We start from the raw sequence: 13,350 nt of genomic DNA, 5'->3' as shown, positions 1-13,350 counted from the left end.
ATGACATGATCACATGACGTGATCACATGACATGATCACATGACATGATCACATGACGTGATCACATGACATGATCACGTGACGTGATCACATGACATGATCACATGACGTGATCACATGACATGATCACATGACATGATCACATGACATGATCACGTGACATGTCACTGAATATTGGTTCTATTATTTCCTTGAATTTTGAGATAGATTTTTCAGATATTGTCCTTTTCATTATTACTTTATTCTGTGGGACTGGATGTCACTGCACCTGTCACTGCACCTGTCACTGCACCTGTCACTGCACCTGTCACTGCACCTGTCACTGCTCCTGTCACTGCCGCCTGTCCTAAACCCAGCATAGTGAGAACACTGAGTTGTTTCTCACATTCACGTGGATATTGAAACTATAATGATCAGTTCTTTATCTCTGTCCAAAACTAAAATGACCTCAGCTTCTGTTTGAGCTGCTACTGACCAACTCTGCTGCTCTCTCATTGGTGTGTTTGACCTCTGCTGCTCTCTCATTGGTGTGTTTGACCTCTGCTGCTCTCTCATTGGTGTGTGTGACCTCTGCTGCTCTCTCATTGGTGTGTTTGACCTCTGCTGCTCTCTCATTGGTGTGTGTGACCTCTGCTGCTCTCTCATTGGTGTGTGTGACCTCTGCTGCTCTCTCATTGGTGTGTGTGACCTCTGCTGCTCTCTCATTGGTGTGTGTGACCTCTGTTGCTCTCTCATTGGTGTGTTTGACCTCTGTTGCTCTCTCATTGGTGTGTTTGACCTCTGCTGCTCTCTCATTGGTGTGTTTGACCTCTGCTGCTCTCTCATTGGTGTGTTTGACCTCTGCTGCTCTCTCATTGGTGGGTGTGACCTCTGCTGCTCTCTCATTGGTGTGTGTGACCTCTGCTGCTCTTTCATTGGTGTGTTTGACCTCTGCTGCTCTCTCATTGGTGTGTTTGACCTCTGCTGCTCTCTCATTGGTGGGTGTGACCTCTGCTGCTCTCTCATTGGTGTGTGTGACCTCTGCTGCTCTCTCATTGGTGGGTGTGACCTCTGCTGCTCTCTCATTGGTGTGTTTGACCTCTGCTGCTCTCTCATTGGTGTGTGTGACCTCTGCTGCTCTCTCATTGGTGTGTTTGACCTCTGTTGCTCTCTCATTGGTGGGTGTGACCTCTGCTGCTCTTTCATTGGTGTGTTTGACCTCTGCTGCTCTCTCATTGGTGGGTGTGACCTCTGCTGCTCTCTCATTGGTGGGTGTGACCTCTGCTGCTCTCTCATTGGTGTGTGTGACCTCTGCTGCTCTCTCATTGGTGGGTGTGACCTCTGCTGCTCTCTCATTGGTGGGTGTGACCTCTGCTGCTCTCTCATTGGTGGGTGTGACCTCTGCTGCTCTCTCATTGGTGTGTTTGACCTCTGCTGCTCTCTCATTGGTGTGTGTGACCTCTGCTGCTCTCTCATTGGTGTGTGTGACCTCTGCTGCTCTCTCATTGGTGTGTTTGACCTCTGCTGCTCTCTCATTGGTGTGTTTGACCTCTGCTGCTCTCTCATTGGTGTGTTTGACCTCTGCTGCTCTCTCATTGGTGTGTTTGACCTCTGCTGCTCTCTCATTGGTGTGTTTGACCTCTGCTGCTCTCTCATTGGTGTGTTTGACCTCTGCTGCTCTCTCATTGGTGGGTGTGACCTCTGTTGCTCTCTCATTGGTGGGTGTGACCTCTGCTGCTCTCTCATTGGTGGGTGTGACCTCTGTTGCTCTCTCATTGGTGGGTGTGACCTCTGCTGCTCTCTCATTGGTGGGTGTGACCTCTGCTGCTCTCTCATTGGTGGGTGTGACCTCTGCTGCTCTCTCATTGGTGTGTTTGACCTCTGCTGCTCTCTCATTGGTGTGTTTGACCTCTGCTGCTCTCTCATTGGTGTGTTTGACCTCTGCTGCTCTCTCATTGGTGTGTGTGACCTCTGCTGCTCTCTCATTGGTGTGTTTGACCTCTGCTGCTCTCTCATTGGTGTGTGTGACCTCTGCTGCTCTCTCATTGGTGTGTTTGACCTCTGCTGCTCTCTCATTGGTGTGTTTGACCTCTGCTGCTCTCTCATTGGTGTGTTTGACCTCTGCTGCTCTCTCATTGGTGTGTTTGACCTCTGCTGCTCTCTCATTGGTGTGTTTGACCTCTGCTGCTCTCTCATTGGTTGGCTGCAGACCCTCCGGTGGCTGAGGTTCTGAGGCTGGACCCTGGTCTGGTTTGTAGAGGATCTGGTTTCCCTCGACCCTCGATCACCTGGACCTCCTGCCCCGGGCTCACCGACAGGTACAGACCAGGAACTAAACCAGGACTAAACCAGGACTAAACCAGGTCTAAACCAGGACTAAACCAGGACTAAACCAGGACTAAACCAGGTCTAAACCAGGACTAAAACAGGACTAAACCAGGACTAAACCAGGACTAAACAGGGACTGAACCAGGTCTAAACCAGGTCTAAACCAGGACTAAACCAGGACTAAACCAGGTCTAAACCAGGACTAAACCAGGACTAAACCAGGACTAAACCAGGACTAATCCATTTCTAAACCAGGACTAAACCAGGTCTAAAGCAGGTCTAAACCAGGACTAAACCAGGACTAAACCAGGACTAAACCAGGACTAAACCAGGTCTAAACCAGGACTAAACCAGGACTAAACCAGGACTAAACCAGGACTAATCCATTTCTGAACCAGGACTAAACCAGGTCTAAAGCAGGTCTAAACCAGGACTAAACCAGGACTAAACCAGGACTAAACCAGGACTAAACCAGGTCTAAACCAGGACTAAACCAGGACTAAACCAGGACTAAACCAGGACTAAACCAGGTCTAAACCAGGTCTAAACCAGGACTAAACCAAGACTAAACCAGGTCTAAACCAGGACTAAACCAAGACTAAACCAGGACTAAACCAGGACTAAACCAAGACTAAACCAGGACTAAACCAGGACTAAACTGGGTCCAGGTGTGAGGAAGGGGAGGAGCTGGACTCAGAGGACCAGACTGATGGAGACCTGGAAGATTCTGAGGATCTAATTGAAGACAGAGGGGAGGAGTCAGCTGAGCGACCTCTGACCCTGCACTCATCCCCTGGTGATGACATCACTGTGGTGTGCTCAGCTGTCAATCACATGGGGAAGTCACGTGACCTGCTGCAGATGCGTGAGTCTCCACAGTGACCACACTTCACCCTCACAGCAGCAGCACAAACCAACATATATATATATATATATATATATATATATATATATATATATATATATATATACACCATGAGGTAGGAAAGCGCGTGGGCACGAAATCGAGCTCGAAGCGCTCGCCCACTTCCAAACACTCACTAACGCACTCCTTCACTCAGACACGCCCCGTGCAGACTAATTAGTTGTAGTAAAATGGAACATTACCGTTGTAAACGGACGAAGCCGGTGCAAAAGTGGCACTAAACGAGCACTTTACATTGAGATGAGCGGTCGTCATCCCCATATAAAGCACTCATTTGCTCTAAGTGTCTCATGAATACGTTCCATCTCTTGCATGTTCCGTTCATATAAACATGTGATGCAAAAATGTAACATTATTACTGTTTTGAGGGCCAAAAACACAAAGTGGGCGGAGCCCACTCAAAATGAACGAAAGTACCCGTCAGTGACCAGGGACCCACACCATGAGGTAGGAAAGCGCGAGCGCTTTCCGAAAATGTATAGTTTATGATATTTGGAAAATGGGAAACATTGTTTTCGCATCGGAATATTATTCTTCTCTTCTTCTCGGGACACGCCCCCTATTTTTCACCCAGTGACATTGACGAAAAGTCACAAAAATGTTCACACCTCTAAAAATCGTGCCTCTACATTCTGGCTATTTCCTTTTTCTAAAATTAAAAGAATTGGCGCGTCAGCCCCAAATGTACCAAAAATGCATTGAGAGATGGGAAATGACCCAAAAAAAATCTGATGGTAGAATCATGAAATTTGGCGCAGAGGTAGATGGTGACAAGAGAAGTAAAAAATATTATCACGGCAACGCCGTCCGCCCAACCAAATGTCGGCCATATTGCTTCAAAAATGGCTAAACATGACTTTGGAGTTTTTCCAAACTTTTACAAACTCCTCCCCCTCAGGGCGTTGGCCCTAAAAAGCTGAAATTGTGTGAAAATGCTACTGAGGAGTGGGACATCAAAAGTTATCCAAATTACATTGACCCTGTCACGGTCTCTGTGGGTTTGGGCGAAGCCGCAAACTGTAGCAAGAATTTCAGAAATCTCCCAAATTTAACATTTCTGGCGTTTGCGCAGATAAAGTCCGAATTAAGTCAAATTATAATCAGTTGTTAAACTCTTTGCCCTAAACCTACTTGAAGTGAAATAAATTAATTTGGCGCCACAGCGCCCCCTACAGATTTTATATGGAGGTTAAATGTTTAGTTTTGCGAAATTATATGAAATTTGACACAAAACTCAATTTTGGCCCCATCAAAAAAGTCAATGACTCATGTCATAATTGTTATGTCGTTGCCGTAGCGATGACCAAAACCTCCCATGTTATTCCAATGGGGAAATCGCCAGAACATGTTTACACTTTATACTTTCACAGACTCCTCCCCCTCAGGGCTTTAGCCCGTTTAACCTGAAATGTGGTGAGACTCATCTTCAGGACCATCAAAAGTTATCCACATTTTTATTCAAAGAGTCACGGTGTCTGTGCGGCAGAGCCGCACATTTTGCCAAGAATTCAAAATAAAATGTCTTTTTGATGTAAAACAAAGGGGAGAAGATGTGACAGCGTCACAGATTCAGCAGTAGATGTAATAAAAGGACAATTGGGGCGCGTTAGCCACGCCCCCTCCTCTTGCGGCGTGGCGGCGGCGTAGCGAGGGCCGATCATTGCCGCTTGCGGCTATATTTATTATTATTATTGACAGTCATAAAAGAGTGAAATGAACATTATGTTCAGTAAAATACAGACTTTATTTTCAGCTTTTGTCCCATGTCCCAGTGTCCTCTGTCCTTAGACACATGTCCCAGAGTCCTCTGTCCTTAGACACATGTCCCAGTGTCCTCTGTCCTTAGACACATGTCCCAGCGTCCCATGTCCTTAGACACATGTCCCAGTGTCCTCTGTCCTTAGACACATGTCCCAGCGTCCCGTGTCCATAAGACACATGTCCCAGCGTCCCGTGTCCTTAGACACATGTCCCAGTGTCCCCTGTCCTTAGACACATGTCCCACTGTCCCGTGTCCTTAGCCAAATGTCCCAGTGTCCCCTGTCCTTAGACACATGTCCCAGCGTCCCGTGTCCTTAGACACATGTCCCAGCGTCCCGTGTCCTTAGACACATGTCCCAGCGTCCCGTGTCCTTAGACCCTCCTTCTTGGCCAGGAAAAACAATAAAGCTCTTAAATAAGAAGTATAAACCTGGAAGAGCTGCACATGAAGGACAGAGACACTCTGGAGGACAGAGACACTCTGGAGGACAGAGACACTCTGGAGGACAAAGACACTCTGGAGGACAGAGACACTCTGGAGGACAAAGACACTCTGGAGGACAGAGACACTCTGGAGGACAGAGACACTCTGGAGGATAAAGACACTCTGGAGGACAAAGACACTCTGGAGGACAGAGACACTCTGGAGGACAAAGACACTCTGGAGGACAGAGACACTCTGGAGGACAAAGACACTCAGACAGTTTGATCTTGTGCCTGATCCAGGTGAGCCGGAGTCCCTCCTCAACCCTCTCCTGATTGGCTCGTTCTTTGTGGGCGGGGTCCTGCTGCTGCTGCTGCTTGTGGCACTTTGGAAGTGGAAACAGGTGAGACGTTCTCTAAAACACGTTCTCTAAAACACATTCTCTAAAACACGTTCTCTAAAACACGTTCTCTAAAACACTTTCTCTAAAACACGTTCTCTAAAACACGTTCTCTAAAACACATTCTCTAAAACACATTCTCTAAAACACATTCTCTAAAACACGTTCTCTAAAACACGTTCTCTAAAACACGTTCTCTAAAACACTTTCTCTAAAACACTTTCTCTAAAACACATTCTCTAAAACACATTCTCTAAAACACATTCTCTAAAACACATTCTCTAAAACACGTTCTCTAAAACACGTTCTCTAAAACACGTTCTCTAAAACACGTTCTCTAAAACACATTCTCTAAAACACATTCTCTAAAACACATTCTCTAAAACACGTTCTCTAAAACACGTTCTCTAAAACACATTCTCTAAAACACGTTCTCTAAAACACGTTCTCTAAAACACGTTCTCTAAAACACATTCTCTAAAACACGTTCTCTAAAACACATTCTCTAAAACACATTCTCTAAAACACGTTCTCTAAAACACATTCTCTAAAACACATTCTCTAAAACACGTTCTCTAAAACACGTTCTCTAAAACACATTCTCTAAAACACGTTCTCTAAAACACGTTCTCTAAAACACGTTCTCTAAAACACGTTCTCTAAAACACATTCTCTAAAACACATTCTCTAAAACACATTCTCTAAAACACGTTCTCTAAAACACATTCTCTAAAACACATTCTCTAAAACACGTTCTCTAAAACACGTTCTCTAAAACACGTTCTCTAAAACACGTTCTCTAAAACACATTCTCTAAAACACATTCTCTAAAACACTTTCTCTAAAACACGTTCTCTAAAACACATTCTCTAAAACACGTTCTCTAAAACACATTCTCTAAAACACATTCTCTAAAACACATTCTCTAAAACACGTTCTCTAAAACACGTTCTCTAAAACACGTTCTCTAAAACACGTTCTCTAAAACACATTCTCTAAAACACGTTCTCTAAAACACATTCTCTAAAACACATTCTCTAAAACACGTTCTCTAAAACACATTCTCTAAAACACGTTCTCTAAAACACGTTCTCTAAAACACGTTCTCTAAAACACGTTCTCTAAAACACATTCTCTAAAACACGTTCTCTAAAACACATTCTCTAAAACACATTCTCTAAAACACATTCTCTAAAACACGTTCTCTAAAACACATTCTCTAAAACACATTCTCTAAAACACATTCTATAAAACACATTCTCTAAAACACGTTCTCTAAAACACGTTCTCTAAAACACATTCTCTAAAACACATTCTCTAAAACACGTTCTCTAAAACACATTCTCTAAAACACATTCTCTAAAACACATTCTCTAAAACACGTTCTCTAAAACACGTTCTCTAAAACACATTCTCTAAAACACATTCTCTAAAACACGTTCTCTAAAACACGTTCTCTAAAACACATTCTCTAAAACACATTCTATAAAACACATTCTCTAAAACACGTTCTCTAAAACACGTTCTCTAAAACACATTCTCTAAAACACGTTCTCTAAAACACGTTCTCTAAAACACATTCTCTAAAACACGTTCTCTAAAACACGTTCTCTAAAACACATTCTCTAAAACACATTCTCTAAAACACATTCTCTAAAACACATTCTCTAAAACACATTCTCTAAAACACGTTCTCTAAAACACATTCTCTAAAACACATTCTCTAAAACACATTCTCTAAAACACGTTCTCTAAAACACGTTCTCTAAAACACGTTCTCTAAAACACGTTCTCTAAAACACATTCTCTAAAACACATTCTCTAAAACACATTCTCTAAAACACATTCTCTAAAACACGTTCTCTAAAACACGTTCTCTAAAACACGTTCTCTAAAACACGTTCTCTAAAACACATTCTCTAAAACACATTCTCTAAAACACATTCTCTAAAACACATTCTATAAAACACATTCTCTAAAACACATTCTCTAAAACACGTTCTCTAAAACACATTCTCTAAAACACGTTCTCTAAAACACGTTCTCTAAAACACGTTCTCTAAAACACGTTCTCTAAAACACATTCTCTAAAACACATTCTCTAAAACACGTTCTCTAAAACACATTCTCTAAAACACATTCTCTAAAACACGTTCTCTAAAACACGTTCTCTAAAACACATTCTCTAAAACACATTCTCTAAAACACATTCTCTAAAACACGTTCTCTAAAACACATTCTCTAAAACACATTCTCTAAAACACGTTCTCTAAAACACGTTCTCTAAAACACGTTCTCTAAAACACGTTCTCTAAAACACGTTCTCTAAAACACATTCTCTAAAACACATTCTCTAAAACACGTTCTCTAAAACACGTTCTCTAAAACACGTTCTCTAAAACACGTTCTCTAAAACACGTTCTCTAAAACACGTTCTCTAAAACACATTCTCTAAAACACATTCTCTAAAACACATTCTCTAAAACACGTTCTCTAAAACACGTTCTCTAAAACACATTCTCTAAAACACGTTCTCTAAAACACATTCTCTAAAACACATTCTCTAAAACACGTTCTCTAAAACACATTCTCTAAAACACATTCTCTAAAACACGTTCTCTAAAACACGTTCTCTAAAACACGTTCTCTAAAACACGTTCTCTAAAACACGTTCTCTAAAACACGTTCTCTAAAACACATTCTCTAAAACACATTCTCTAAAACACATTCTCTAAAACACGTTCTCTAAAACACATTCTCTAAAACACATTCTCTAAAACACATTCTCTAAAACACGTTCTCTAAAACACGTTCTCTAAAACACGTTCTCTAAAACACATTCTCTAAAACACATTCTCTAAAACACTTTCTCTAAAACACGTTCTCTAAAACACATTCTCTAAAACACGTTCTCTAAAACACATTCTCTAAAACACATTCTCTAAAACACATTCTCTAAAACACGTTCTCTAAAACACGTTCTCTAAAACACGTTCTCTAAAACACGTTCTCTAAAACACATTCTCTAAAACACGTTCTCTAAAACACATTCTCTAAAACACATTCTCTAAAACACGTTCTCTAAAACACATTCTCTAAAACACGTTCTCTAAAACACGTTCTCTAAAACACGTTCTCTAAAACACGTTCTCTAAAACACATTCTCTAAAACACGTTCTCTAAAACACATTCTCTAAAACACATTCTCTAAAACACATTCTCTAAAACACGTTCTCTAAAACACATTCTCTAAAACACATTCTCTAAAACACATTCTATAAAACACATTCTCTAAAACACGTTCTCTAAAACACGTTCTCTAAAACACATTCTCTAAAACACATTCTCTAAAACACGTTCTCTAAAACACATTCTCTAAAACACATTCTCTAAAACACATTCTCTAAAACACGTTCTCTAAAACACGTTCTCTAAAACACATTCTCTAAAACACATTCTCTAAAACACGTTCTCTAAAACACGTTCTCTAAAACACATTCTCTAAAACACATTCTATAAAACACATTCTCTAAAACACGTTCTCTAAAACACGTTCTCTAAAACACATTCTCTAAAACACGTTCTCTAAAACACGTTCTCTAAAACACATTCTCTAAAACACGTTCTCTAAAACACGTTCTCTAAAACACATTCTCTAAAACACATTCTCTAAAACACATTCTCTAAAACACATTCTCTAAAACACATTCTCTAAAACACGTTCTCTAAAACACATTCTCTAAAACACATTCTCTAAAACACATTCTCTAAAACACGTTCTCTAAAACACGTTCTCTAAAACACGTTCTCTAAAACACGTTCTCTAAAACACATTCTCTAAAACACATTCTCTAAAACACATTCTCTAAAACACATTCTCTAAAACACATTCTATAAAACACATTCTCTAAAACACATTCTCTAAAACACGTTCTCTAAAACACATTCTCTAAAACACGTTCTCTAAAACACGTTCTCTAAAACACGTTCTCTAAAACACGTTCTCTAAAACACATTCTCTAAAACACATTCTCTAAAACACGTTCTCTAAAACACATTCTCTAAAACACATTCTCTAAAACACATTCTCTAAAACACGTTCTCTAAAACACATTCTCTAAAACACATTCTCTAAAACACATTCTCTAAAACACGTTCTCTAAAACACATTCTCTAAAACACATTCTCTAAAACACGTTCTCTAAAACACGTTCTCTAAAACACGTTCTCTAAAACACGTTCTCTAAAACACGTTCTCTAAAACACATTCTCTAAAACACATTCTCTAAAACACGTTCTCTAAAACACGTTCTCTAAAACACGTTCTCTAAAACACGTTCTCTAAAACACATTCTCTAAAACACGTTCTCTAAAACACATTCTCTAAAACACATTCTCTAAAACACATTCTCTAAAACACGTTCTCTAAAACACGTTCTCTAAAACACATTCTCTAAAACACGTTCTCTAAAACAAGTTCTCTAAAACACATTCTCTAAAACACATTCTCTAAAACACATTCTCTAAAACACATTCTCTAAAACACATTCTCTAAAACACGTTCTCTAAAACACGTTCTCTAAAACACATTCTCTAAAACACATTCTCTAAAACACATTCTATAAAACACATTCTCTAAAACACGTTCTCTAAAACACGTTCTCTAAAACACGTTCTCTAAAACACGTTCTCTAAAACACGTTCTCTAAAACACGTTCTCTAAAACACATTCTCTAAAACACGTTCTCTAAAACACATTCTCTAAAACACGTTCTCTAAAACACGTTCTCTAAAACACATTCTCTAAAACACATTCTCTAAAACACGTTCTCTAAAACACGTTCTCTAAAACACGTTCTCTAAAACACGTTCTCTAAAACACTTTCTCTGAAACACTTTCTCTAAAACACGTTCTCTAAAACACATTCTCTAAAACACGTTCTCTAAAACACGTTCTCTAAAACACGTTCTCTAAAACACATTCTCTAAAACACATTCTCTAAAACACATTCTCTAAAACACATTCTCTAAAACACGTTCTCTAAAACACATTCTCTAAAACACATTCTCTAAAACACGTTCTCTAAAACACGTTCTCTAAAACACGTTCTCTAAAACACATTCTCTAAAACACGTTCTCTAAAACACATTCTCTAAAACACATTCTCTAAAACACATTCTCTAAAACACATTCTCTAAAACACGTTCTCTAAAACACATTCTCTAAAACACATTCTCTAAAACACGTTCTCTAAAACACGTTCTCTAAAACACGTTCTCTAAAACACGTTCTCTAAAACACGTTCTCTAAAACACATTCTCTAAAACACGTTCTCTAAAACACGTTCTCTAAAACACGTTCTCTAAAACACATTCTCTAAAACACGTTCTCTAAAACACATTCTCTAAAACACGTTCTCTAAAACACATTCTCTAAAACACATTCTCTAAAACGTTCTCCACCAACACGTTCTCTAAAACACGTTCTCTATAATGACAGAAACCTCGGTTCGAGATCCGCTGGAAGATCGTCGAGAGTTTTGATGGAAACAACTACATCTTCGTTGACCCGTCTCAGCTTCCGTACGACCAACAGTGGGAGTTTCCACGAGACCGACTTAAACTGGGTAAGAACCTGACCAGAACCTGTGGTTCCCGTTGATGGTCATGTGGTTCTCTGTGGTTCCCGTTGATGATCATGTGGTTATCTGTGGTTCCTGTTGATGATCATGTGGTTCTCTGTGGTTCCTGTTGATGATCATGTGGTTCTCTGTGGTTCCCGTTGATGGTCATGTGGTTCTCTGTAGTTCCTGTTGATGGTCATGTGGTTCTCTGTGGTTCCTGTTGATGGTCATGTGGTTCTCTGTGGTTCCTGTTGATGGTCATGTGGTTCTCTGTGGTTCCCGTTGATGATCATGTGGTTCTCTGTGGTTCCCGTTGATGATCATGTGGTTCTCTGTGGTTCCCGTTGATGATCATGTGGTTCTCTGTGGTTCCCGTTGATGATCATGTGGTTCTCTGTGGTTCCTGTTGATAATCATGTGGTTATCTGTGGTTCCCGTTGATGATCATGTGGTTCTCTGTGGTTCCTGTTGATGATCATGTGGTTCTCTGTGGTTCCCGTTGATGATCATGTGGTTCTCTGTGGTTCCCGTTGATGATCATGTGGTTCTCTGTGGTTCCCGTTGATGATCATGTGGTTCTCTGTGGTTCCCGTTGATGATCATGTGGTTCTCTGTGGTTCCTGTTGATGATCATGTGGTTCTCTGTGGTTCCCGTTGATGATCATGTGGTTCTCTGTGGTTCCCGTTGATGATCATGTGGTTCTCTGTAGTTCCTGTTGATGATCATGTGGTTCTCTGTGGTTCCTGTTGATGATCATGTGGTTCTCTGTGGTTCCCGTTGATGATCATGTGGTTCTCTGTAGTTCCTGTTGATGATCATGTGGGTCTCTGTGGTTCCTGTTGATAATCATGTGGTTCTCTGTGGTTCCTGTTGATGATCATGTGGTTCTCTGTGGTTCCCGTTGATGATCATGTGGTTCTCTGTGGTTCCCGTTGATGATCATGTGGTTCTCTGTGGTTCCTGTTGATGATCATGTGGTTCTCTGTGGTTCCCGTTGATGATCATGTGGTTCTCTGTGGTTCCCGTTGATGATCATGTGGTTCTCTGTGGTTCCCGTTGATGATCATGTGGTTCTCTGTGGTTCCCGTTGATGATCATGTGGTTCTCTGTGGTTCCCGTTGATGATCATGTGGTTCTCTGTGGTTCCTGTTGATGATCATGTGGTTCTCTGTGGTTCCTGTTGATGATCATGTGGTTCTCTGTGGTTCCCGTTGATGATCATGTGGTTATCTGTGGTTCCTGTTGATGATCATGTGGTTCTCTGTGGTTCCCGTTGATGATCATGTGGTTCTCTGTGGTTCCTGTTGATGATCATGTGGTTCTCTGTGGTTCCCGTTGATGGTCATGTGGTTCTCTGTGGTTCCTGTTGATGGTCATGTGGTTCTCTGTGGTTCCCGTTGATGATCATGTGGTTCTCTGTGGTTCCTGTTGATGATCATGTGGTTCTCTGTGGTTCCCGTTGATGGTCATGTGGTTCTCTGTGGTTCCTGTTGATGGTCATGTGGTTCTCTGTGGTTCCCGTTGATGATCATGTGGTTCTCTGTGGTTCCTGTTGATAATCATGTGGTTCTCTGTGGTTCCCGTTGATGGTCATGTGGTTCTCTGTGGTTCCCGTTGATGATCATGTGGTTCTCTGTGGTTCCCGTTGATGATCATGTGGTTCTCTGTGGTTCCCGTTGATGATCATGTGGTTCTCTGTGGTTCCCGTTGATGATCATGTGGTTCTCTGTGGTTCCCGTTGATGATCATGTGGTTCTCTGTGGTTCCCGTTGATGATCATGTGGTTCTCTGTGGTTCCTGTTGATGATCATGTGGTTCTCTGTGGTTCCTGTTGATGATCATGTGGTTCTCTGTGGTTTCCTGTTGATGATCATGTGGTTCTCTGTGGTTCCCGTTGATGATCATGTG

General features: G+C 41.2%; 1 protein-coding gene across 1 annotated transcript in view; it reads left to right on the top strand.

The window, feature by feature from the left end:
* Positions 1-13,350, top strand: part of LOC140383813 (macrophage colony-stimulating factor 1 receptor 1-like) — a gene marked incomplete at its 3' end in the record, with an annotated part of 30,428 nt that overhangs the window by 16,791 nt on the left and 287 nt on the right. Inside the window, exons 2-5 of the mRNA XM_072466010.1 lie at positions 2,189-2,297; positions 2,976-3,172; positions 5,720-5,820; positions 11,318-11,444. Coding sequence (XP_072322111.1) covers positions 3,142-3,172; positions 5,720-5,820; positions 11,318-11,444 — 259 coding nt within the window. The remainder of the gene's footprint in view (positions 1-2,188; positions 2,298-2,975; positions 3,173-5,719; positions 5,821-11,317; positions 11,445-13,350) is intronic.

Source organism: Eucyclogobius newberryi, unplaced genomic scaffold (genome assembly GCF_026437365.1).
Source record: "Eucyclogobius newberryi isolate DKJ021-1_F unplaced genomic scaffold, fEucNew1.0.hap1 SCAF_553, whole genome shotgun sequence".
Classification (NCBI taxonomy): Eukaryota; Metazoa; Chordata; class Actinopteri; order Gobiiformes; family Gobiidae; genus Eucyclogobius; species Eucyclogobius newberryi.
This window is presented reverse-complemented; position numbering and strand designations above follow the sequence as displayed.